Source organism: Hyperoodon ampullatus, assembly GCF_949752795.1.
Source record: "Hyperoodon ampullatus genome assembly, chromosome: 18".
Classification (NCBI taxonomy): Eukaryota; Metazoa; Chordata; class Mammalia; order Artiodactyla; family Ziphiidae; genus Hyperoodon; species Hyperoodon ampullatus.
The window spans coordinates 10,427,571-10,454,578 of record NC_136931.1 but is presented as its reverse complement, the minus strand read 5'-3'; the positions used below and the strand labels follow the sequence as shown (position 1 = coordinate 10,454,578).

The 27,008-nt window shown below is 44.3% G+C and overlaps 1 protein-coding gene across 1 annotated transcript in view; it reads left to right on the top strand.

The window, feature by feature from the left end:
- VAT1L (vesicle amine transport 1 like) overlaps window positions 1-27,008 on the top strand; it is a gene marked incomplete at both ends in the record, with an annotated part of 151,262 nt that overhangs the window by 79,640 nt on the left and 44,614 nt on the right. The window contains one exon of the mRNA XM_079723869.1: window positions 1,624-1,818. Coding sequence (XP_079579995.1) covers window positions 1,624-1,818 — 195 coding nt within the window. The remainder of the gene's footprint in view (window positions 1-1,623; window positions 1,819-27,008) is intronic.

Genomic DNA, 27,008 nt, shown 5'->3' with positions numbered 1-27,008 from the left:
TAGCATATGTATCAACACATTTATTCCCCATGAGGACCCCATGAGGTACAGTAGGGAAACTGAACACAGAGAGGTTAAGTGAATTTGCTTAAAGCTGCACAGCTAGCGAGTGACAGAACTGGGATTCAAAACCAGGCATTCAGCTCTAGAACACAAACACAACTGGGCAGCAATTGTAGCTTCGGCAAGCATTCATTTCACAAACGCTTTGTGGAAGCGCTGCAGATACACTGTGAATCAAGTTACTAATCATTTCTCCACCTTTGCTTTTGTGGCAAGCAGCCCACGGCCAAATACACATCTCTCCTAGAGCTGGCCCCCAGGCCCTTGGGGAGCGTATTTTGGTAAAAAATGTTGTGCATGAACCTTGTCCCTGTTTACAACCTTTCTTACACTTATTTTCCAACAATCGGATTTCCCCACTTAAAAAAAACAAGATATTTTACTTTTTTGAGCTTCCTCAATCCTGGAAGGAGGCAGGATGTAAAAGAAACACACCGATAACATAACTATTATAAATGTTCCTAAGTGTCCACCACACTCCTCTTTGCTTTCTATATTAAACTATTAAACATTTTGATCTCTTAGCACCCTCTAGAAGCTGGACCTTTGAATGTTTAAATTCTAACCAGCACCAGAAGAAACACAATTAAATCAGAACAAAGCAGTTGGATCACCATTTCTGCAGTTTGTTAATGGATTATCTACTTATTTTCATGTCTGGAGTGGGAGACGAAAGACAGGAAATAAGGGAGCCATATGTGCCGGGTGTGGGTATCCCACTTAGGACTTTAGCGCTAGTGACACTGGGGGCTGGATAATTCTGTTTCGAGGACCTGTCCTATGTATTGTAGGTTAGCAGCATCCCTGGCTTCTTCCCACTAGATGCCAGTTGATTCCTCCCCTTGAGTTATAACAAAAAATATCCCCAAACATTTACCAAATGCCCCTGGGGGGTAAAACCGCCCCCAGTTGAGAACCATCAATTTAGTTCCAACACTGTGGCTTCATCGCTCCGTTATGCTGTTCCTTCTTCCTATATTACGCTTCCTTCCTCTTCTTTATCTGATGCATTCTGACCCACCTCTCCAGCCTTGCTGTTGTTCCCCCAAGGAAAGCTGCTCGCGCAGGCAGAGGCATCACTCCCACCACGTCCCCCCACCCCTCCCCGCTCCCTTCACCAGCCCCATCACCACCACCGCCATCCACTAAGCCAAGCGCTTTACGCTAAATTCTCCCAGGAAACCTCGGAGGCAGCATCCTGCCAGCGTATGTTGCTGAGAAAAATGAAGCACAGAGAATAACAGGGAGTGAACTGTAGAGCCAGGATTCAACTCCAGATCTGATGGTCTCAACCGTGTGACTTAACATTCCGATCACATGTGGTCTAGGAGTTGTTTTTGTAAAGGGCTGTGCCCCACCTACATCCTGAGCTCTTCTGGGAAGCATCACTGTGCACCTGTAGCAGTGCCCAGCCAAAGAGGTGCTGACAGAAATACACCAGCAAGAGCTACCACCTGGGCAGCTGGAATCCACCCAAGTGCAGCCCCCATTGTCTCCCTGCAATGCTACAAACATGGCCTGGCATTGATTCCTTGTAACCCACACCTTCTCTCTTTCCAGTGGTGGCAGGTTGAGAAGGTGAACCCCATCAAGCTATACGAAGAGAACAAAGTCATCGCTGGGTTTTCCCTTCTAAACCTGCTCTTCAAACAGGGCCGTGCTGGCCTCATTCGAGGAGTGGTGGACAAACTCATTGGGCTCTACAACCAGAAAAAGGTCAAGCCCGTGGTGGACTCCCTGTGGGCCCTGGAGGAGGTAAGGATGATGTTTCCCCAGCAAATAATCTCTGTCTTTTTAGTCAGCTTTGGTCAGCCAGATCCAATCTTTTATTAAGTGATTTTTCTCCAGGTTTGTTTGCTTTAAATGAGGGTCCTAAAAGTCATTGTCCTGTAGTATAGAGTGCTTTGGATGTAAGAAATACTTTAAGTTTCACAGTGGTTCTCAAACCACGTGTGTCAACATGCCATTCATGCTGTGAACCCTTCCCGGGTAGGTCACCAAATCTTGATGGGTGTGTACGATTCACCTTGGTTACAAGAGAGCGTGTACATTGTGCAGCGTCAGTTATATCCTCACCATGTGGGTACGTGAGATCAAGGCCAGGGCGGACTATGGTTCAGAGCTGAAATGATTTGTGTGCCAAGCCCGGATGCTTGGAGCCCCTTCCAGACGTTGTTGGCTGTCACCCTGGGCACTGTAATTATGAATGAATTGTTGGATCTAGTGTTTGACTGAGTCTTTCTATTAACTGATCTGCCAAAAGTTCTAGTATTTGAAAGCATTCCTTGATCACAAAAAAAAATTGAGAGCCCCTCGTGTCACCTTTAAGGATACTGAAGTGTGAACTGACCATATTGGTTCAGGGGAGATGTGCTAGGAAGAGGCAGCATCTAGAAAATTCTTCAGGACAAAGGAAGTTTTGGACATTTGGGAAGCCAGTCACGGTAGCTGCCCGTGAGGAAAAAATGAAGAAATGTGGTCTAGGTTTCAAGAGGCATTCCACTAAGAAATCTTCCTAGGTCAGGATGTCATGACCTTGGCTTCAGGGAGCCATGAAGCCCCTGAGAAAGATGTGGGAGTGTGTTTTTTGTTCGTTTGGCTGGTGTTTGCATTTTGCATGGGTGAGTGTCTTACAGTACAAGTACATTTTTGTACTTTGGGGAGTCACGGACACCTTTGAAAAACTTAGTAAATATAAAATTCCATGGAACAGATAGTAGCTGTCATCCTGGCAAGAAAGCTGGTGTTATTTGCTTAATGGACTAGGTTGGCCAAAATCTAATGGCTTTCCTAAGCACAGAAATCCCCCCCAAAAAAGCTTTGTGGGAGTCACCATGTAATCAGAGAGGCCTGGTCCTGGATCAGGCCTATGTATGCCTCTCCGATACTGCAATATCATTGAATGATACTTTAAAAACCCGACCACCAAAACCCCTTGTTTCTTATGGTAAAAGAAATACATGCTTATTATAGGAAATTCCTAAATTAGCCAAAAACATACGGAGAAAATAAACTGCAAGTCCACATTCCAGAGATAGATAACATTGTTAATATTTTGGTTTGCTTCCTTCCAGTCTTTTTTCTACAGCATATGCTCACTGTAATTCAATTTGTTACTAAATCAAATCAGATAATCATACATTCCTTCTGTTGTGTAATTTCTAAGATGGTTAACCTATCGTTCTACTTGAAAATGTTTTAATTTAATGGATCAAATGTTTTAATTCAATGGGTCAAACATCCATATGGTATTCGCTATGGTATGTCAGTGGAATAGAGAAGGGCTGGACTGCACAGTGGCTGGGTCTCAGGGGTCAGGGAGGAGAGAAAATTTGAGCTACTTGAGACCAGGGCTAAGAGATTAACTTGACCATGGAGGAAAGAAGGGGACTTAAGCTCACTGCCCAAAAGGGACCCAACGAATCTGGGAGCATTTAAGTGAGGGTTGAAATCGAAGAGGGGTCTGGTTGGCCCAGGGGGTCCTTGGTTTAGTACTGGAAATCACTCCTTGGTTACAATGCAATTGAATCACCAAATATGGATTGAATATCTAATACATGCCCAACAATGTGCAGGTGTTGGGGGTACAGTGGCAAACAGAGGGCCAAGATCCCTGAGTTTCAAGGAGCTCACTTTCAGAGGGGTGGGGAGGGGCAGAAATACTCAAGTGAACTAAAAATGAGTCGGGTATTCTCCAATCGCAGTAAGTTCTGGAAGGAGGTACATCAGGGTCTGTGTTGGCGAGTAAGTGGAGGGGGGAGACAGTTTCCACAGAGCAATATTTTTTTACCTTTTTTTCATTATTGCCCCCTAAGGAGCTTTTTCAGACTTTTTTTTTTCTTAATCAACCACCTCTATGAAATTTTAGTACCATAGATACACCAGCCATCTACCTATCTACCTATCGTCTATCTGTTTATGTCCTGTATGTGTGTTTGTGCTTTACATACATTAAAAGAGTAAGATTTTAAAAAATCCTCCAAGAATCCATTTTTACCCCTTTGGGGGTGGTCTTGCTCCCACTGAGAGTGCATGCTGTAGAGTGGCTTTCGATAAGGAAGGCTAGGAGTTGTTTGAACTGGGACATGAAAGAGGAAAAAACTGGAAGAAGAGTATGCAAGGCAGAGAGACCCTCAAAAGCAAAGGGACAAGGGAAGATAGATGTTTAGCAGCATCTCTGGTCTCTACCCAGGAGATGCCTGCAGCACCTCCCACTGCCAGCTGTGACAACATAAAATGTTTCCAGACATTGTCAAATGTCCCCCAGGTGGGATGGGGACAGAGGCAGAACCTTCCCTAGTTGAAAACCACTGCTTTAAAAGAAGCCATATCGGTTAAGACAGTCACCAGGAAAACAAAGGAATTATAGGTCACTAGTCATTCACAGAGGAGAGAAAGGAGGCTGCTGCCCTGTTGGCCAACAAAAGCACCCACGGCCACTCATCAGTAACACCCACCAACTTTCTGATGGTTCTCTTCTGTAATGTTTACAGACATCTTTTTAGAGCTGCCGGTGGGCCAAGCTTAGCTGTTTATCAAGCCCACGCAGCTCCTCTGGGCTTGAAGAGAATAGAGCATGCTTCTTACTTGCAAACCTCCAAAGGAGGACTATAATGATTTTCCCCCCTCCCCTTTGGTAAATGATTTCACAAAATTGCTTCTCAGGCCAGCTCTATAACTTCATCTATGGAATAGAAAGACCACAAGGATTAAAAGAAATTTTTCTTGGGCTCTCTGAGAACTCAGACTAGAAGATTTAATAATATCAGAGATGATTAGAGTTTCTTTTTAGCCATCTATCTTTGACTTTATTGTAAATGTAATACACAGAGTGAGTGATATGCCGCAGCCTCAGGTTTGCTCCAGATACTAAATGTGCAGCTGTACATAAAGTTGGAAAAAGAGCTCAAAGGTGGGAAAGGGACAAAAAATACTGACACCTGTCAACCAAGCAGCAGACACATTATTGAGCACCTGCTATGTGCTTGTACTACGTTAGGATGTCAAGTCTACAGAAGGGATAGGTCACTTGTTCCCTGACCCTTGCGTTTATGATTTTGTTTCAGAGACAACACTAAGACCTAGAAACAATTAGAGAAGAACTTCGTTTTCAATCATGGGGTGTTTGTTTCAAGTGTGACTGGATTTGAAAACAAGAGAGAATGATGTTAAGGAAGACTGAATGTTCAGAGATGGTTTTGAGAATGAGGTGGGTCTTGGTCGAGATTAGCAGGATATAAATTCTTAGGATGATGTTGGAGTTAAAAAACAAGGTATTATCAGGAGGGACAGTGTGAACACAATCAGAGACGCAGGAGTGAGTCTGAGGTACATGGGGCAGAGAGGTCTGGGAAAAAAAGCAGAGGAACAGGAACAAAGGAAGAGAGGAAAGAAGGCTGGTTCAGTCAATGGAGTCAAACCTTGGGGGCCTTCACTGCCGGGCAGAGGCGTGTGAGTTGACATTCTGGGTGAGGGGATGGCTATTAGAGACTGTGGCCTAAGGAACATGACACCCTTTGATTTCCCAATTCCCAGAAGCCCATCCTAGTCCCAAGTATGTCGCTAGAAAGATACACACCTGAACTCTCCAGTTGTGACCTCTGATCAAAAGTGCCTTTACCTGTCCGCTGTTTAATAGTGCACAGAGGGCTCTGTTATGAGCTGAATTGTGTCCCCCCTCAAACTCATATGTTGAAGCCCTAACCCCCAATACCACAGAATCTGACTGTATTTAGAGATAGGGCCTTTAAAGAAATAATTAAGTTAAAATGAGGCCTCTGGGCAACGCTTATCCAAACTGATTGGTGTCCTTATAAGAAGAGAGGTTAGGACAAAAAGAGGCACCAGGGATGTTTGCATAAAGACCATGTGAGGACACAGTGAAAAGAGGGCCATCTGCAAGCCCAGGAGAGAGCCCCAGAATGAAACCAACCTCACTGACACCTTGATCTTGGACGTCTAGCCTACAGGATTGTGAGAAAATAAATTTCTGTTATTTAAGCCTTCCAGCCTGTGGTATTTCGTTATGGCAGCCCTAGCAAATGGATACAGGGTTGCAGAGAGATCTTGGCAATTTTGAAATATTCTATAAAGATCTTTTACAACATAATTTACATAAAAGTCTGTGATTACACTCTCCAATTATGGTACCATTGGCCACATGTGGCTATTCAAATTTAATTAAGATTAAGTCAAATCAAAAATTCAGTTCCTTGGGTATACTAGCCACATTTCAAGTGGTCAGTAGCTGCATGTGGCTAGTGGCTGCCATACTGGACCATGCAGAGATGGAAGAATGTTCCCATCACTGCAGAAATTCTCCTAGAGCTGGTCTATGAGATGATGTCATCCTGTTTGAAGGTAAATTTGTCTCCCCAGCAATCTGGCATGATTACCTTTAGTAAATTACATTAATTTTGCCCTTCCTTGTATATTGCTCTTTGCCTTGGCTGTAGTGAAGTTCATTGACCAAATGCAGTCACTTATTTAAGTGCTCCAATCCCTCATTATGTGCCCCCCACATTTTTCCTTTCATGTTAATAGTTGTGGCTTAATTATAATGTGTCTTTCATTCTATGACATCAGAAAACCTATACAGAGATGGGTCTGCCTAAAAGAATAAATTAAGGAAAAATAATGTGGTGCTGAGCTTGATAGGGACCCTTGTCTGACACAGAGCAAGAAGCTGACTGGATAAAAGGCAGATTAATGTTGAAAGAGAAACAGGGAGGGTGGGATGACTCAAGAGAGAAGGATGGGTGGAGGTGTGATTTTCAGTTTTAAAGAAGCCACAGGCTTCACCTCCAACACCAGACTGAAAAGAAAGGATGAAGCCAAGCATCTGAAACATATACCCAAACCAAAACTAAGAGGCAAAGACTCGAGGAGAAACCATGGAAAGTCCCACTTAATTATGGCAGTTGGCGACTGGCTCGTGGAGACCCTTTTTAAAGATTTAGAAACTCTTTCAGGGGCAGAGTTGGGGGTAGGGAGAGTACTTAGAAGCATCATCCAGAAGTGGGCAATGTATTTTGTCTCATGTGTACTTTGGTTTGGTGGATGGACTGGGGGCAGGCAAGAGGTCATTGCAGACTTTCAGACCTGGGTAGGCAAGACCCAGCCGAAAGTGGGGGCAGTGAATGGGAGGGAATGAGCAAATGTGAGTCACTGGGAAGGATGAAAACTGGATAGAAAGGACAAAGGAGATGCAAGATGACCAATGGTCTTTCGACCTGGGAAACCAGGACTGGGGGTGCCAACCATGTGATTTGAGTTAGCAGTGATAGAAGCTGCCGTGAAAAAACTGATGAGCTCAGATGTGATTCTGGTTTAAGATGATGGTAGAACACGCAAGTGATGTCCACGGTCAAGTCAAACCCACCATCACATGGAGGTGAAAGATGAAGGCTGGATAATTACAACTACTGCTGCTACCGACATTTCTAGAGGATTTACTACGTGGCAGGCATTGTTCTAAATGGTTTGCATGTATTAACTTATTTAACCTCTCCAACAACCCTAAGACCCAGCTACTATTACCCCCGTCTTACAGGTCACAAAAGTGAGGCTTTGGGGGAAGCTATACTTGCCCAAAGCCCCTGCTTATAATTGAATTTAATGGAAATTTGAACCCCAGGGAAGTGTGATGCATAGAAGTCACTGAAAAAACATGGCTATGAATAAACTCAATTGAACAAAAGAAGGAGCAACATAATCATATTAGCAAACACTTAGCGTAGGCTGCTTATATGTGCCAAGTAGTTCTCCGAGCAAGCACTTCCTATGAATTAACTCATTTAGTCCCCACAATAACCCCTAGGGGTGGGTACTGTTACTCTTCCTGAGATATAAAAAAGGAAAGTGGACTTAGATGAAGTCAGCTGCCCAAGCTCACACGGCTGGTGCATGGCGAAGCTGGCATTCAGACCGTGGGCATTAACTTCTCCACTGTAGAAGGTAGAGAGTGAGGAGAGAACCCTAGCATCCCCCACCATTCACACAGCAGGGAGAAGGTGAGGCGTCCCGGGCAGGGCAGTGGTAAAGGGACCACCATGACGGGTCTTAAAGTCAGGGACTGCTGACAAGTCAGGAAGTACGGAGCGGAAAAGCCTTTGAATTTGGCCCCGGGGTCATTGTTGACCTTTCAGAAAGCCTTTCAGTCGAATGATGAGGGCAGAAGTCTGAAGGCAGAGGGTCAGGAAGAGAATGCATGGGTAGGACAGTCTGACAGCCAGCATAAGCCTCCTATTTGGCACTGAGCAGAGAAAAGGGCTGGCGAATAGCCAGGGGGTGCTGGGTCCAAAGAAGGGCTGTTTAGAAAGTAGGTTAGGGGTTGCCTAGGGCTGGGGGCATTTCTGTTTAGAGAGATAAAAATGTTCTAAAATTAATGACAGTTGTATAACTCTGTGAATACACTAAAAACCATTGTGCTGTGCACTTTAAATGAATGGGTTGTATGGTATGCAAATTGTATCTCAATAAATTATACACACACACACAGAGGGAGAGAGAGAAGGGCTATTTAAGGTTGGGATAAGGGGACATGGGAGACGGGAAAGAGGTACAGCTTGGGAAGTCAGATTGCTGGCCTCAGTCCTTAGTAATATTCTAGCTGCATGGCCTTATAAAGCCGCACATTCAGCCTGGTCCATTCTCCCAGTTTTCAGATAAGGAAACTGAGGCTGCAGAAGTAACCACTATGTTTGCTTTATGTCCCTTTTATTTTTATTTTTTGCTGCATGTCCCCCTTTCAACATAATCACCCCCGGCTCGCGCACACATTCCCAGTTTCCACGCACATTCTCCCAGCATGCCCTGCTCACGTGTTTTCTGCAATTCAGTCACGCCCCCAACCCTGCCATGCACCAGCACTCACCGTGCTCTAACTGTCCAACAGATCGAGCACAGTGAGTCAAAGCTCTGGGTCAGCATATTCATCTGCGCAGGCTGAATAACAGCCCCTCAAGATGTCCACAACCTAATCCCCAAAGTCTTCGAATATGTTACCTCATATAGCAAAAGGAACCTTGCAAATGTGATTAAATTAAGGATTTTACGATGAGGAGATTACCCTGGACTGTGTGGGTGGGGCTGATGTAATCACAAGAGCCTTTACAAGAGTGTCAGGAGAGCTAGGGTCAGAGGAGATGTGGCAAAGGCAGCAGAGGGAAGGCGATGTGATGCAGGACCACAAGCCAAGGAATGCAGGTGGTCTCTAGAAGCCGGAAAGGACGAGGAAGCAGAAGCCTCCAGAAGGAAACAGTCCTGGGGACACCTTGATTTTAACCCAGATAGGCCCATTTCAAGCTTCTGACCTGCAGAACTGTAGGAGTACATTTGCGATGTGTTAAGCTACTAAGTTTGTGGTACTTTGCCATAGTAGCAATTGGAAATTAATATGCCATCCATTCAACAAGGAGCAATCAGACAATACACCAGTGGGAAATGAGCCCTGGAGGAGGGTAGCTGGGTGGGGGTGTCACCCACCCAAGCATGCACCACATCCCAGGGAAAGGCCTGGAAGCTGGAGAGAGATGGGGGTTGGAGCATCCAAGCCTCAAAAAAACACACATGAAGCTGAACACAGAGTGATGGGGAGGCCAGGAAGGCCGGCCCTGGGAGGAGTTGGGGTGGGTGGAAGCCCCCACCCATTGCCCACTGTCCCCATCCCTCCGGCCGCACTGGACCACTGTGGTTCTTCAGAAACCTGAGTCTGTTGCCTCCTCGCCTCGATCTGTGCTCTTATCTCCACCTCTCATGCCCTTCCCTCGTCCTTGTCCTCCTGCAAAATTCCTGCCCACCTGCCAAGACGTAGGGACGGTGTTGACTCTTCTGCCATAACATTCCCAACATCCCCCAGTCTTGCCATGACGCCCACCCCTGGTTAGGAACCCCTGCTTTCAGGTCCCAAGGGTTTGCCGCCCTCACTGACATGTTCACTGGCAGGTACCTGTGAAAATGGAGAGGATAATTGTACCTTCCATCAGTTTGGAGGAACTAAAATGTGCTGAACCCAAAGCTGACCGGATAGTATGAACTGGCAGGCTGCTCTTCCAGCGCATCACAAATGTGTCCGCCAGGGAGTTGAGGTCTTTGGGGTCAGGGACTCTTAGGCAAGGTACCAAGCAAGGAGAACACAGGATGCTCTGGGCAGAAGGTTCCTGGGGCCTCAGGACAGGTACTTGCACTCCTTGTTAAGAGGTCTGGGAGCTCAGCTCTGAATACACATCTGGTACGAAGAAAATGATCACTCTTGCTTTTACACCTGTCATTTGGCTGAAAACACATCACAAAACTGGGTTTCCTTGTGAGCCAGGGACAGGGTCAGTGCAGACTGCTCTTGGCTGTGTTGTCACACGACCCAGATGAGATTTTGCTGCTTCCGAAGGCTGGAAATGGACATGTCTGTTTGCTTCTGTTTGCCTTCCTAGGTGTTGGAGGAATCACTTTATATGTCTTATTTGCATGGTGGCATCAGAAGGACTGTTTTCAAATATTTTCCGAGGTATCTGTCCTGATGTGTTCATCACAGATTCTGGCCTATTCGCTAGGCCCGAGAAGAGGGATAAATAACTCTCCTGCAGGCCAAGATCATTCGAATAGGAGAACATAATTTAAATCAGAGAACACATGAATAGAGGTCATATCCCGGCAGGGAAACGCACTGTGGGTGTCGCCTTCACTTTCACCTTCCAGAACCCATCCTCCTTCCTGAGCACCCCTTTCATCCACTGAAAATGGAGCTACTGCCACGTTCCCTGTTATTGCAAAGGATTTTATGTTTATTGTGCCATCACTTGAGCCGATATGTGTTGAACCCTTGCAAACTGTAAAGCTCTCTGCCAATATGTGGCGTACGATAATAGGCTAGAGCAGCTCCAATCAGGTGGGATAAGCTTTGAAACAGGAAGCAAACATACTGGGTTTCTTAACCCGCCCACTTCTTGGCTGTTTGGCCTGTAACACTTCATTTCTCTGAGTCTCCTCTTCCTTGCCTATAAAATAGGAGCAACCGACCCTATTTCCCGCAACAGTTGTATATTTGTTCCTAGGGCTGACGTAACAGAGTATCCCAAACTGAATGGCTTTAAACAACAGACATCTATTGTCTCCCAGCTCCGGAGGCCAGAAGTCAGAAATCAAGGTGTCAGCGGGGTTAGTTTCTCTGAGGGTCGTTAGGGAGAATCTGTTCCAGGCCTCTCCCCCAGCTTCCAGTGGTTTGCTGGCCGTCTTCAGCAATCCTTGGCTCACAGAAGCACCACTGTCTCTCTCTGCCTCCGTTTTCACATGGTGTTGTGTGTGTGTGTGTGTGTCTGTCTGTCTCCAAATTTCCCCTTCCTCTAAGGACACCAGTCATATTGGACGAAGGCCCACCCTGCTCCAGTGTGAACTCAACTAACTTCAGTGACGCTATTTCCAAACAAGGTCCCATTCTGAGGTGCTGGAGGTTAGGACTTCAATATATGAATTCGCAGGGGGTGGGAGAGGACAGGACACGATTCAGTCCATAACAAATGGCGAGTCAGATAAGATCAAAAGGGAAAATATTTTGTGAGCTATAAGGGGCTGCAGAGACAAGATTTCCCATAAGGCTCAAAGGGCAGGCTCCGGAATCGTTCAAGCCCTCCAATCATAGCTGTGAGTCCTTGGGAAAGGTACTTTGCTTCTTCTCTTCTTTCTCCATCTGTGAGATGGGATAACAGCAGTGCCTCCTCTATGGGGTCGTTGTGAAAATGTCAGGGGCAATGCGGGGGGCAGGCACGGCCGGGCCCATGGTAAAAGTCAGCCTCTGTCATTACTCTGAGGGGTGGGACGGGTGGGCCCTGTCTTTCTGTCCTCTGGCAGGTGAATGCCCCCAGGACCCATTTCCTCCCTGATTTGCTGCTGTGTGATACAGGCAGGCAGGCTAACTGGGGTCTTAGGCTCTCCTTCCTTCCTGAAGGCATCAGTAGGAGCTGCTTCATGGAACAGAAGCTCAGAGCAGCACAAACGATAAATACATGCTGCTGTTTGGATCCTCTGAGCCTCCGCCCATCTCACCTCAGATTTCTATAAACTGTCAGCTGGTTTGGGGAGGCGCTGCCAGGAAAGTGCCGTGCTCTGGTTAGTCATTTAATAAACTCTAAATGAGCAGCTGTGGGTCCTGGACAAGTGACAAAGTAGTAGTGGCAGCTGAAGGTTGCCATTTACACTGAGCCAGGCGCTGTCCTGAGCACTTCACGGGCACGGGCTCCTCTAGATTCATAGCCATCCCGTCAGGAGCCATTATTTCCCCATTTTACAGATGGGGAGACTGAGGCTTGGAGAGAGGGCTAAGTGGCTTTGTGGACGAGGTCACATAGCCAAGAAGTGGTGGAGCCGAACCTTGACTCTCCGGCTGGCTCTCTCCTAAAGCTGAGCTCGTAACCAAGTGTCAGCCCCTCTGGGAACAGGGATGACTGTCCCCGGCCCTACACCCTGCTTGCCCCATCACCCTCCTGGGTCAGGAGGGAAGACTGGTGTTCGAAACCCCGGTGCCTCTGTCCCTAACTTCTGTGAGTGCAGACAGGTGACTCTGAATCACAAGCCTTGGTTTCCTGCCTCTGTAAAATGGGGCTGATGACCCTTGCTCTTCCTTCCATGTTAAAGTCTGGGGCAACCACGTGTCAGCTATAAACCGTGTGCTGTGTACAAATGTCTCAGAGTGGGCACTGAATACAATTTTCGTTTGTTTCTTCCTTTCCCTGTCTCTTCCCCAACGCGCGTCACTTTCATCACTCCCTGGCACACTCACACGCATTGTCAAACAGCACTTGGGTGAGGATGGGGCCGTGGTGAGTCAGCTGACAGCCTCAGCAGTCAGATGCTCACCTCAGCCCTCTGGGGTGGGTTTTACTCAGGTGAGGAGAGCTGATCCTTCTCCAAGACATGGGACATAAAGGACAGCACAAATTCCCTCGACTCCCAGGCCAATACTTGAGTCTCACCTCCTCCCTCTCTGCCGGCCACAGTGGCTACAAATTATGAGCTAGCTGGGCTATTTTCATTGCACTTTTATTCTTGGCAAGTGAACATGTTCCAAACGACCATCTTTACCATCCAAGTCACTGTATCCAAGGCTATGGTGGGAAGTGTAGAGGTGAGCTGCACCCACCTCCCATCAGCACAGCATTTTACTTGCCTTGTAGGAATCGAGCCCCACAGTAAACCCACAGAAAACCCACAGAGACAGGCAGGTCAGCTGTTATGCCCATTATACAGATTTTTAAAAAGAGGGACTGAGCAAGGTAATTTATACAAGGAGGTAGAACCAGGAATCCAAGCAAGGTTTCTTATTCTGGAGCTCATGTGTGTTTGTGAGTTTGTGTGTTTGTAAGTGTGCTTGTGAATATGTGTGTCTTTGCGTGTATGTGTGAATAGGTGTGTGTGTTTGTATATATGTGTGTGTGTGTGTGCTGTGCTTATGTTTGTTTTGCCTATTTCCCCAGCATAATTTTTTCTCACAAGTAAAAGATAAAATGATATAAATATCATATGACCACAATATAAATTTAGAAAACAGAAAAAAAAATAAAGATCACCCATAATTGTGCCACCCTAAACAGAACTACTGTTATTGTCTTAATGTACCCCATTCCCGGCTTTATTCCTATACATCTTCTCCCCCACCACCCATGACAGTTGTTAAGTGGCCCAGATTGGCTCCTGAGCCTGTGTGAGCGCGTTAGGAGTATATTATGATGCTTGTTTAAGGAGGGATGTGGAACCACAACAAAATGGAGGAAGTGCTTGCTTTGGAACATTGCAGGGTTAGGGCTTCAACACAGGAATTTTGCAGGGACGCAAACATTCAGTTCGTAACACTCCCTAAATTCCCCAGAGAGACTTAGCTCATTCCTTCTTTTCTTTTCTTTCTAACTAATATAAAAACTGGGGGTAAAGAAGTATACTTCCAATAGTGTTTGGGCTGCCTATGGATTCTTTCCTTGACCTGTTTTTTATTTAACTTTTTTTTTCAATTTCCATGTAGTTGCACATAATAGTTTTTCAAAACCAGCTTGCATTTATTGAGCACCTACTATGTACCAAGCCCAGAGCTAGGCCCTGGAGGGACAGAAAAGCAAAGTACTCTCAAGGAGCACACCAGCTGGTGGTAGACATGTAAACAGACAATTAAAATATCGTGTTGCGAGCTCATTAATGGGCGGCACGTTCATAAGAAATACTGATGGCAAACGGCAGGAATTCAACTCTGCTTGAGCGTCCCTGTGGTTGTGAAAGACGTTTATAAACCACGCCCTCCCCATGACAGTTTCGGGCTTTACTTGTCTGCCTCTTGTGAGCAACTTGTAAGACAGCGGAATGCTTGGGTGCTCTAAATTTTGAAGTACAATAATTTCCTGATGGTTAAAAAAAGAAAGGGAGCGTTCAATGTGTTGGCAGATCTTCATTGTCTTTAGAGAAGAAAAAACCTAAGGCAGGATCAGTACAGAAGAAGTAAGAGCTAAAAGGAGACACCTGAAGTTTTGCTCACTGTCCTTTGTTTTGGCCAAGATTCTAACTTTATTTTCTGTGTTTAAAAATTTGACAAGGTTTCTTCAGCTCTTCCTTGGAGGATGCTTCTGAGAGCAAATATGGAATAGTCCCTGCCATACCCACTGCGATCATTTTTCTGTTTGGATCCATATTTTTTTTAAATTTTATTATTTTTGGCTGCTCTAGGTCTTTGTTGCTGCACTCAGGCTTTCTCTAGTTGCGGCGAGCGGGGGCTACTCTTCGTTGCGGTGCGCGGGCTTCTCATTGCAGTGGCTTCTCTTGTTGCAGAGCACGGGCTCTAGGCATGCGGGCTTCAGTAGTTGCAGTGCGTGGGCTCAGTAGTTGCAGTGCGTGGGTCTGGAGCGCAGGTTCAGTAGTTGTGGCGCACGGGCTTAGTTGCCCTATGGCATGTGGGATCTTCCCGGACCAGGGATTGAAGCTGTGTCCCCTGCGTTGGCAGGCAGATTCTTAACCACTGCCCCACCAGGGAAGTCCCTGGATCCTTTTTTTTTTTTTTTTTTTAACATCATTATTGGAGTATAATTGCTTTACAATGTTGTGTTAGTTTCTGCTGTACAACAAAGTGAATCAGCTATATGTATACATATATCCCCATATCCCCTCCCTCTTGTATCTCCCTCCCACCCTCCCTATCCCACCCCTCTAGGTGGTCACAAAGCACCAAGCTGATCTCCCTGTGCTATGCGGCTGCTTCCCACTAGCTATCTATTTTACATTTGGTAGTGTATATATGTCCATGCCACTCTCTCACTTCGTCCCAGCTTACCCTTCCCCCTCCCCATGTCCTCAAGTCCATTCTCTACGACTGTGCCTGGATCCATTTTTCTATTGTTTTTCTGCTCCTGGCTTCCACTTGGCTGCCATTTTTCAGTGTCCTCTGCTGCTTTATTATTTATCCACAAGTTGCCTTTCTTCTTGTTTCTAGGCAGGCAGGCTTCCCCACATCATTATCCTCTGTTTATATCATTAGCTGCAATTTAGGTTTGTTGTGTGACAGGATCATCCTCAACGCGCCGCAAATATGACTCACTGGCTGTAACTTTCATCACCTATGTTTGTACTTCCTCTAAAGTGTTGATAAACTTATCACAGACCTGCAGTGTTAAGAAACATGCCTTTTAAAAAATAGCCCTAAAAAATGGTCAACAGCAGTGGCTTCTGCTTCTCTCACTGACATTCCGAGCATTTTATTTGCTTTAGGAGGTTCAGGCTTAATATTTACTTATTTGCTACAGGTTTAATTTTTTACTTTTCCTTGTCTGTTGTTCGAGTTTCTTCTCGCCATCGCTCTGTGGTTTTGGGATGGCCTTGGCTCACGTCAGGAACGTCCTTCCCCACCTTCTACCAACAATGAGCGCTGAATGAATGACTTTTCCCAGTTGTGCTAAACAGTAAACTTTTGAAAAAGAATGCTGTCTGCATTCACTCTTCAAAAAGTTTATTGATACCTACTCTGTGCTAGAGGGTGTTGTAAGATGAAGAAAATAATGTCCCACTGTCTCCTTTTCCAGAGTCGGGAGGGAGAGAGGTCTGATGTATAAACCCATCAATTCCAGTGCAGTGCAGTTCCCAGAGGGGCAAAGCATGACCAGGTCTGAGGGGAACCAGGCAAGACTTCCTTCAAAGAGGAGGTCAGTCACACTTGACCTGCTTCCCCATCACGAGGCCCCTTCCTGCTTGTTACTGTTATCAGGAGAGTCATGTGAGTGATGGACAGACGTCAACAGACTCTGAGGACGTCTTAGGCTGAGATCCCTTCAAAGCAGGGCCTGGGATACAGGCTTGGGTGTAAGAATTTATGTGAGAAATGATCCCAGGGAGGAAAAGTAAAAGACATGGAGAGCACTCAGGACATGAAGAAAGGATTGTCATCAGAGGCAGCTATTGCTATGAGTGCTTTCCAACCGTTTAATTCCAAGAACCTGAGATGTTCCCATGGGAACCACTCTTAGGAGGAGGAAAGGGGGGGTGAGCTGGTGAGCTGGCTTGACAGGCAGAGGCAATACACGGGCATGGAAAGACACACTGGCCCTGTGACGTGGGTCCACATCCCACCTCCTCCACCACCAAGATGCGCGATCTTAGGCAAGTCAGTGACTCTCTCGGAGCCTTCATCTCCTTACCTGTCTTAGTCGGACTGGCTGTCAGTGGACTGCAGGAGAAGACACAGGTACAAGGCTCAGTTCTTGGGGAGACTTGGGAAATGCATCTCAGAACCGTCTTCCTGGGAAACCAAAGAAGGACGCATTGTCATTGACTGTCACTACCCATTCGTCCAGGTGGCCCCACAGGTACCAAGTCCCCAGTGCACCAAGCTGTGCAGGCATGAGGATGGGCTCCCCCGCTCACACATCAAGGACACCGCAGGGTGAAGCCCAGGTACACGCAGGGCCCAAGGCACATGCAGGGTACTCAATGCCTGCATGGTACAGGTCCCAGCAGCAGTAGCTAGAGAATGAAAGGGACCCAGAAGATTCCAAGTGTTGTGCAAGAGGGGACCGATACAATGGGTGTAAAGTTTCTATAGTGAAATGAGATATAGAGACCTGGAAAGTGGTAGGTCCTGCAACAGGTAGCACAGAAAGCTCCCCAAGTGGAGGTACACACAGCAGTGCGCTGGGAAATGTTTAACAACTGGCCTTGGCAAAGAACGCCCTGATGGGTAGCATTTGCCAATTTCTGTGTTGTAAATACTCTCCATCAGGACCAGTATCAAGTTACCATCATGACTGCACAGCTGGGAAGGGACACACACCATCAGCTGTCAGAGCTACCTTTTCTGGGACATGTCTCCCGGGGGCAAGTTCCCAGGGTTGGCCAATGATAGGATACGGCTTGGAGGGTAGATTCCCTCAGGAACCATCAGGCGGAGCGCTCATTTTTGCTGGTCTCCTGTGTGGAGAAACCCTGGCTCCGTGTCAGCTTGCCCAGCTCGTGCAGTACAACTGGGGGAAACCATCTCAGAACATTTCAGAATATTTACTATGAGACGCTATAAAAAAATCAATATCCGACCAACAAGGACCTACTGTATAGCACAGGGAATTATGCACAATATTTTGTAATACCCTACAAGGGAAAAGAATCTGAAAAAGAAGATATATAGACATATATATATATATATATATATATATATATAGTATAACTGAATCACTGTGCTGTACACCTGAAACTAACACAACATTGTAAAGCAACTATGCTTCAACTTAAAAAAATAAAAATAAATAAATACATAAATATTTTTAAAAAGTCAATATCCAGGCAGCAGCTCCCTCCCTCAGCAACGCCAGGCCTCAGACCATTTCTGCCTTGTTCTTTAGGCCTCTGTTAAGCTCTCCTTACTTGGACATCCACCCCCAGCTCACGTTCCTCCTGTGCTTCCAACACTGAGATACATTGTCTTTTGTTTTGTTTTTTGTTTTTAACATCTTTACTGGAGTATGATTCCTTTACAATGGTGTGTTAGTTTCTGCTGTATAACAAAGTGAATCAGCTATACATATACATATGTTCCCACATTTCTCCCCTCTTGCATCTCCCTCCCTCCCACCTTCCCTATCCCACCCCTCTAGGTGGTCACAAAGCACCAAGCTGATCTCCCTGTACTATGCGGCTGCTTCCCACTAGCTATTGATTTTACATTTGGTAGTGTATATATGTCCATGCCACTCTCTCACTTCATCCCAGCTTACCCTTCCCCCTCCCCGTGTCCTCAAGTCCATTCTCTACATCTGCATCTTTATTCCTGTCCTGCCCTTAGGTTCTTCAGAACCTTAAAAAATTTTTTTTTAGATTTCATATATATGTGTTAGCATACAGTATTTGTTTTTCTCTTTCTGACTTACTTCACTCTGTATGACAGACTCTAGGTCCATCCACCTCATTACAAATAACTCAATTTTGTTTCTTTTTATTGCTGAGTAATATTCCATTGTATATATGTGCCACATCTTCTTTATCCATTCATCTGTTGATGGACACTTAGGTTGCTTCCATGTCCTGGCTATTGTAAACAGAGCTGCAATGAACATAGTGGTACACGACTCTTTATGAATTATGGTTTTCTCAGGGTATATGCCCAGTAGTGGGATTGCTGGGTCGTATAGTAGTTCTATTTTTAGTTTTTTAAGGAACCTCCATACTGTCCTCCATAGTGGCTATATCAATTTACATTCCCACCAACAGTGCAGGAAGACTCCCCTTTCTCCACATCCTCACCAGCATTTATTGTTTGTAGATTTTTTGATGGTGGCCATTCTGACTGGTGTGACATGATACCTCATTGTAGTTTTGATGTGCATTTCACTAAAGATTAGTGATGTTGAGCATCCTTTCATGTGTTTGTTGGCAATCTGTATATGTTCTTTGGAGAAATGTTTATTTAGTTCTTCTGCCCATTTTTGGATTGGGTTGTTTGTTTTTTTTGATATTGAGCTGCATGAGCTGCTTGTAAGTATTGGAGATTAATCCTCTGTCAGTTGCTTCATTTGCAAATATTTTCTCCCATTCTGAGGGTTGTCTTTTCATCTTGTTTATGGTTTCCTTTGCTGTGCAAAAGCTTTGAAGTTTCATTAGGCCCCATTTGTTTATTTTTGTTTCCATTTCTTTAGGAGGTGGGTCAAAAAGCATCTTGCTGTGATTTATGTCATAGAGTGTTCTGCCTATGTTTTCCTCTAAGAGTTTGATAGTGTCTAGCCTTACATTTAGGTCTTTAATCCATTTTGAGTTTATTTTTCTGTATGGAGTTAGGGAGTGTTCTAATTTCATTCTTTTACATGTAGCTGTCCAGTTTTCCCAGCACCACTTATTGAAGAGGCTGTCTTTTCTCCATTGTATATTCTTGCCTTCTTTATCAAAAATAAGGTGACCATATGTGCTTCACTTTATCTCTGGGCTTTCTCTCCTGTTCCATTGATCTATATCTCTGTTTTTGTGCCAGTACCATATTGTCTTGATTACTGTAGCTTTGTAGCACAGTCTGAAGTCAGGGAGCCTGATTCCTCCAGTTCTGTTTTTCTTTCTCAAGATTGCTTTGGCTATTCCAGGTCTTTTGTGTTTCCATACACACTGAAATTTTTTTGTTCTAGTTCTGTGAAAAATACCATTGGTAGTTTGATAGGGATTGCATTGAATCTGTAGGTTGCTTTGGGTAGTTTAGTCGTTTTCACAATGTTGATTCTTCCAGTCCAAGAACATGGTATATCTTTCCATCTGTTTGTATCATCTTCAGTTTCTTTCATCAGTGTCTTATAGTTTTCTGCATACAGGTCTTTTGTCTCCTTAAATAGGTTTATTCCTAGGTATTTTATTCTTTCTGTTGCAATGTTAAATGGGAGTGTTTCCTTAATTTCTCTTTCAGATTTTTCATCATTAGTGTATAGGAATGCAAGAGATTTCTGTGCATTAATTTTGTATCCTGCTACTTTACCAAATTCACTGATTAGCTCTAGTAGTTTTCTGGTAGCATCTTTAGGATTCTCTATGTATAGTACCATGTCATCTGCAAACAGAGACAGTTTCACTTCTTTTCTGATTTGGATTCCTTTTATTTCTTTTTCTTCTCTGATTGCTGTGGCTACAACTTCCAAAACTATGTAGGATAACAGTGAAGAGAGTGGGCAACCTTGTCTTTTTCCTGATCTTAGTGGAAATGGTTTCAGTTTTTCACCATTGAGAACAGTGTTGGCTGTGTGACTGTCATATATGGCCTTTATTATGTTGAGGTAAGTTCCCTCTGTGCCTAAATTCTGGAGGGTTTTTGTCATAAATGGGTCTTGAATTTTGTTGAAAGCTTTTTCTGCATCTATTGAGATAATCATATGGTTTTTATCCTTCAGTATTTTAATATGGTGTATTACATTGATTGATTTGCACATATTAAAGAAACCTTGCATTCCTGGGATAAATGCCATTTGATCATAGTGTATGATCCTTTTAATATGCTATTGGATTCTGTTTGCTAGTGTTTTGTTGAGGACTTTTGCATCTATCTTCATCAGTGATATTGGCCTGTAGTTTTCTTTTTTTGTGTGACATCTTTGTCTGGTTTTGGTATCAGGGTGATGGTGGCCTTGTAGAATGCGTTTGGGAGTGTTCCTCCCTCTGCTATATTTTGGAAGAGTTTGAGAAGGATAGGTGTTAGCTCTTCTCTAAATGTTTGATAGAATTTGCCTGTGAAGCCATCAGGTCCTGGGCTTTTGTTTGTTGGAAGATTTTTAATCACAGTTTCAATTTCAGTTCTTGTGATTGGTCTGTTTATATTTTTCTATTTCTTCCCGGTTCAGTCTCGGAAGGTTGTGCTTTTCTAAGAATTTGTCCATTTCTTCCAGGTTGTCCATTTTATTGGCATAGAGTTGCTTGTAGTAATCTCGCATGATCCTTTGTATTTCTGCAGTGTCAGTTGTTACTTTTCCTTTTTCATTTCTAATTCTATTGATTTGAGTCTTCTCCCTTTTTTTCTTAATGAGTCTGGCTAATGGTTTATCAATTTTGTTTATCTTCTCAAAGAACCAGCTTTTAGTTTTATTGATCTTTACTATCGTTTCCTTCATTTCTTTTTCATTTATTTCTGACCTGATATTTATGATTTCTTTCCTTCTGCTAACTTTGGGGTTTTTTTGTTCTTTCTCTAATTACTTTAGGTGTAAGGTTAGGTTGTTTATTTGAGATGTTTCTTGCTTCTTAAGGTAGGATTGTATTGCTATAAACTTCCCTCTTAAAACTGCTTTTGCTGCATCCCATAGGTTTTGGGTCATCGTGTTTTCATTGCCATTTGTTTCTAGGTATTTTTTGATTTCCTCTTTGATTTCTTCAGTGATCTCTTGGTTATTTAGTAGTGTATTGTTTAGCCTCCATGTGTTTGTATTTTTTACAGATTTTTTCCTGTAATTGTTATCTAGTCTCATAGCGTTAGGGTCAGAAAAGATACTTGATAGGATTTCAATTTTCTTAAATTTACCAAGGCTTGATTTGTGACCCAAGATATGGTCAATCCTGGAGAATGTTCCATGAGTGCTTGAGAAGAAAGTGTATTCTGTTGTTTTTGGATGGAATGTCCTATAAATATCAATTAAGTCCATCATGTTTAATGTATCATTTAAAGCTTGTGTTTCCTTATTTATTTTCATTTTGAATGATCTGTCCATTGGTGAAAGTGGGGTGCTAAAGTCCCCTACTATGATTGTGTTACTGTTGATTTCCCATTTTATGGCTGTTAGCATTTGCCTCATGTATTGAGGTGCTCCTTTGTTGGCTGCATAAATGTTGACAATTGTTATATCTTCTTGGATTGCTCCCTTGATCATTATGTAGTGTCCTTCTTTGTCTCTTGTAATAGTCTTTATTTTAAAGTCTGCTTTGTCTGATATGAAAATTGCTACTCCAGCTTTTTTTGATTTCCATTTGCATGGAATATCTTTTTCCATCCCCTCACTTTCAGTCTGTGTGTGTCCATGGGTCTGAAGTGGGTCTCTTGTAGACAGCATATATAAGGGTCTTGCTTTTGTATCCATTTAGCCAGTCTATGTCTTTTGGCTACAGCATTTAATCCATTTACATTTAAGGTAATTATCAATATGTATATCCCTATTACCATTTTCTTAATTGTTCTGGGTTTGTTATTGAAGGTCTTTTCCTTCTCTTGTGTTTCCTGCCTAGAGAAATTCCTTTAGCCTTTGTTGTAAAGCTGGTTTGGTGGTGCTGAATTCTCTTAGCTTTTGCTTGTCTCTAAAGGTTTTAATTTCTCTGTTGAATCTGAATGAGATCCTTGCTGGGCAGAGTAATCTTGGTTGTAGGATTTTCCCTTTCATCACTTTAAATATGTCCTGCCACTCCTTTCTGGCTTGCAGAGTTTCTGCTGAAAGATCAGCTGTTAACCTTATGGGGATTCCCTTGTATGTTATTTGTTGCTTTTCTCTTGCTTTTTTTGCTCTACGCGGGCCTCTCACTGTTGTGGCCTCTCCCGTTGTGGAGCACAGGCTCCGGACGCGCAGGCTCAGCGGCCATGGATCATGGGCCTAGCCACTCCGTGGCATGCGGGATCTTCCCAGACCGGGGCATGAACCCGTGTCCCCTGCATCAGCAGGCGGACTCTCAACCACTGCGCCACCAGGGAGGCCCTCTCTTGCTGCTTTTAATATTTTTTCTTTGTATTTAATTTTTGATAGTCTGATTAATATGTGTCTTGGTGTGTTTCTTCTTGGATTTATCCTGTATGGGGCTCTCTGTGCTTCCTGGACTTGATTGACTATTTCCTTTATCATATTAGGGAAGTTTTCAACCATAATCTCTTCGAATATTTTCTCAGACCCTTTTTTTTTCTGTTCTTCTCTTGGGACCCCTATAATTTGAATGTTGGTGTGGTTAATGTTGTCCCAGAGGTCTCTGAGACTGTCCTCAGTTCTTTTCATTCTTTTTTCTTTATTCTGCTCTGCAGTAGTTATTTCTACTATTTTATCTTCCAGGTCACTTATCTGTTCTTCTGCCTCAGTTATTCTGCTATTGATTCCTTCTAGAGAATTTTTTATTTCATTTACTGTGTTGTTCATCATTGTTTGTTTGCTCTTTAGTTCTTCTGGGTACCTGTTAAACATTTCTTGTATTTTCTCCATTGTGTTCCCAAGATTTTGGATCATCTTTACTATCATTACTCTAAATTCTTTTTCAGGTAGACTGACTATTTCCTCTTCATATGTTTGGTCTGATGGGTTTCTACCTTGCTCCTTCATCTGCTGTGTATTTCTCATTTTCCTTAACTTACTGTGTTTGGAGTCTCCTCTTTGCAGGCTGCAGGTTCGTAGTTCCCATTGTTTTTGGTGTGTGCCCCAAGTGGGTAAGCTTGGTTCAGTGGCTTGTGTAGGCTTCCTGGTGGAGGGGACTGGTGCCTGTGTTCTGGTGGATGAGGCTGGATTGTGTCTTTCTGGTGGGCAGGACCATGTCCAGTGGTGTGTTTTGGGGTGTCTGTGACCTTATTATGATTTTAGGCAGTGTCTCTGCTAATCAGTGGGGTTGTGTTCCTGTCTTGCTAGTTGTTTGGCATAGGGTATCCAGCACTGTAGCTTGCCGGTCGTTGAGTGGAGCTGGGTCTTAGCAATGAGATGGAGATCCCTGGGAGAGCTTTCGCCATTTGATATTACGTGGAGCTGGGAGGTCTCTGGTGGACCAGTGTCCTGAACTCGGCTCTCCCACCTCAGAGGCTCAGGCCTGACACCCGGCCAGAGCACCAAGACCCTGTCAGCCCCACGGCTGCTGGTCTTGCAGTCCCCTGGAGAGGTGGGGGCGCTGTCCCTCCCCCGGGCCATTCATCCATGTGAACCTACATTGTCTTTTTATTGTCCAGATTCCCCACCAAACCCTAAGCTTCCCAAAGCAGGGGCAGACATTGTGTTTAGCTGATATTCCTAGCATTGGATTTACTAGCACAGGGCCTAAAACTTCATTAATCTTAACCTCTCTTCTCTTCTCTCCTTCGAGGAAGAGTGATTAGTAGTGCTGAGTAGTGTATTTTCCCCAAGCTGGGGAGTTTAGGTCTATGGAAAGCTGTGATTCTCACCATCAACAATTAGAGTGTGGGCCTTGAATCATTGCTTAGTGCCTGTGTAGAGAGAATGGTAATAAAAGCATAAAGTTGCAATGAAAGATTGGGATAACAGCTCAGATAACTATAGAAGAACCATCATAAGGCTCTCCGTGATTAATTTCCATGTGAAGGCCCAGATAATAGGAGCTGTTGGAGCTTGGAAAAAGCCAAGAACACTTACAGAACCTGCAGGAGGATGGGCGTTCATCTTCTGACAGTGATGCTCTTTTAATGGCTTAAAAGATGTAAAGGAAAGTAGAGCTGAGAGAGAAGAAAGGGGAAACAGGAGGAGCTGGGCAAAGGATGCTAATAATAATAATAATAATAATAATAATAATAATAATAGGGACTTCCCTGGTGGTCCAGTGCTAAAGAATCTGCCTTCCAATGCAGGGGACGTGGGTTCGATCCCTGGTCAGGGAACTAAGATCCCACATGCCGCGGGGCAACTAAGCCCGTGCACCACAACTACTGAGCTCACACACCTCAATGAGAGAGCCCGCATGCCGCAAACTACAGAGCCACACACTCTGGACCCCATGCAGCACAACTAGAGAGAGAAAACCCACACACCACAACTGGAGAGAAGCCCGCACGCCACAACAAAGAGCCCACGCCACAGCGAAAGATCCCGCACACCTCAAAGAAGACCTTGCATGCCGCAACTAAGACCCAACGCAGCCAAAAAATAAATAAAATAAACATTAAAAAAAATATATATATATAATAATGATGATGAGGATGATGAACACACTTTGAGCCTATACTACAAACTGGGCACCATCCTAAGTTCTTTATGTACTCTGTACCTCATTTCATCCTCCCAATAACCACAGGAAGTAGATGGTATTACTTATTGCTCTTCCACAGGAAGGAAAATGAGGCACAGAGGAGGTAAAGTAACTTGCCCAAGGTCACACAGTAAGACATGAAAACTAAGACAATCACTTCTTTTTAGAGAGGCTTTTTTTTTAATTAGGGGATGACAGTTCATTCTGAAATTGTCTGTTACCTCCAATCCTTACCTCCTTCTGCGCTGCTTTTTCTCGCTTCTCTTCGAGAAAGAACTGTAAAGACTTCTTGAGCTACTAAGTATTGGGCACTCTTCCTGTATTTTCTCATGCAATCTACTCACAACCAGTCCAGCTTTGGCAGTTCAGGAGACAAAGGCTTAGAAAGAGTCAGCGTCTTGCCTAAGATTACACATCTGCTTGTGGAGCGGAGGAGATGGATTTGAACCCACATCTCCGGGACTCTGCATCTTTCCAGGCCTGCATGCTGCTTGTGCCCATCAGCCCAGGCCTCCACTCACCTCCCCTCCTTCCTCCTGAGAGCGGCACTTACAGGAACACCTCAGGCTCTTGGAAGAATACAACTGGAAACCACATCAAGCATATGTCAACAACCCAGTTGCTGGGGAGGGCAGACCTAGGAGATGCCTCTTCTGATGTCCTTTGGAAACCAAGAAGGACCATTAAGGTGAAATTCAGTTTGAGTTGGAATATTCTTCGCAAACATATGAATTCTTCCCACAGGAAAAACGAGGGTCCCTAAATCTCCACTCATCTCCCTGTATCTGAGATGTAGGCATGAATAAAAATTCTGCTTCAAGGAAAGGGAACATGAAAAGCTGAGGAACAGCAGCTGCTCTTTTCTCCTGAAGGGACATTTCAAAGATTTCCAGAAAAAGTTAAACATGGGCATCTCAGGGAGTTTCACAAACGCAAATACTAGTGGTTTTGGAAACTGAGCATGCGGTATCACTTCTTAGGAATACCCTAAGCATCCTGAGATCCTGAGGACTTTTAGGAGTCCTGCATTAAAGAAACCTCATTAATACTAGTTGAACTTCTATTTCCCAAAGTTGTTAGGCTATTACTGCTGTTATTATCATCATTTTACATGATTTGAGTACATACTATCTGCAAGACATTGTGCAAAAGCTTTACGTGCAATTTCACATTGAATCCTTACAAGATTATAAGGTGCAATGACTGTCCCCACGTTATAGATGATGAAACAGTCTTAGAGAAATTGAGTAACTTTCCCAGGGGCACATCGCTAATCGTTGGCATCTGAACCCGAACAGTCTGACTCCAAAGCCTTGCTTGTAACTGTTACATGCACTCGTTTACTATCATCCAACGGGACAGGACCCCAGAACTTGTTTCCAATGGCCAGCCAGTGTGTAACCCAGCCTGACCCACCCAGTAAGACCGATGTCCAAACCAGAATGCCAGTTTATTAACTGACAGTGAGAAACATAACCGCAGTCTCAGACATAACAATACCTCTGGTTAGCCCGGTGTCTCTGTTGAGAAGAAAATAGGGGAACCCACTGCTAATCAGCCACGATACTTGGTTATAAGAAGGAAGGAACCAAGAGGTGATGGGCAGCTTCCACTACGTGACCCTTCTCCCCAGTATCAGCCCAGGGACAAGAACCTCCCCTCCTCTGGCTGGGTGCCCTGAGCAGTTCAGCAACATTTACTGAGGAAATGTCTGATGGTGGCCTCATTTCCTCAAGCTCTTTGGTCATCTGTCCCTTAGAAAGCTAAAGCCACTCACTCACACAGCAAGTATTCAGAGAGCTTTGACTGCCACCCAGACCACACTCGACAATCTGAATTACAAAATAGCTGCAGTGGTGTGCTGGGGCTGGCTCCCACCAGCTCACAAGAGCCTATTGTTAAATGTTCAGGAATTCTGTGAGCCGGTCAATCAACGAAACTATTGTATGAAATATTAAAGTATATAAACTTACAATAAAAAAATTCTATTGTAGACAAAGGTAATAAATACTTAAAACTCATCACTTCTTAATTTTACTACA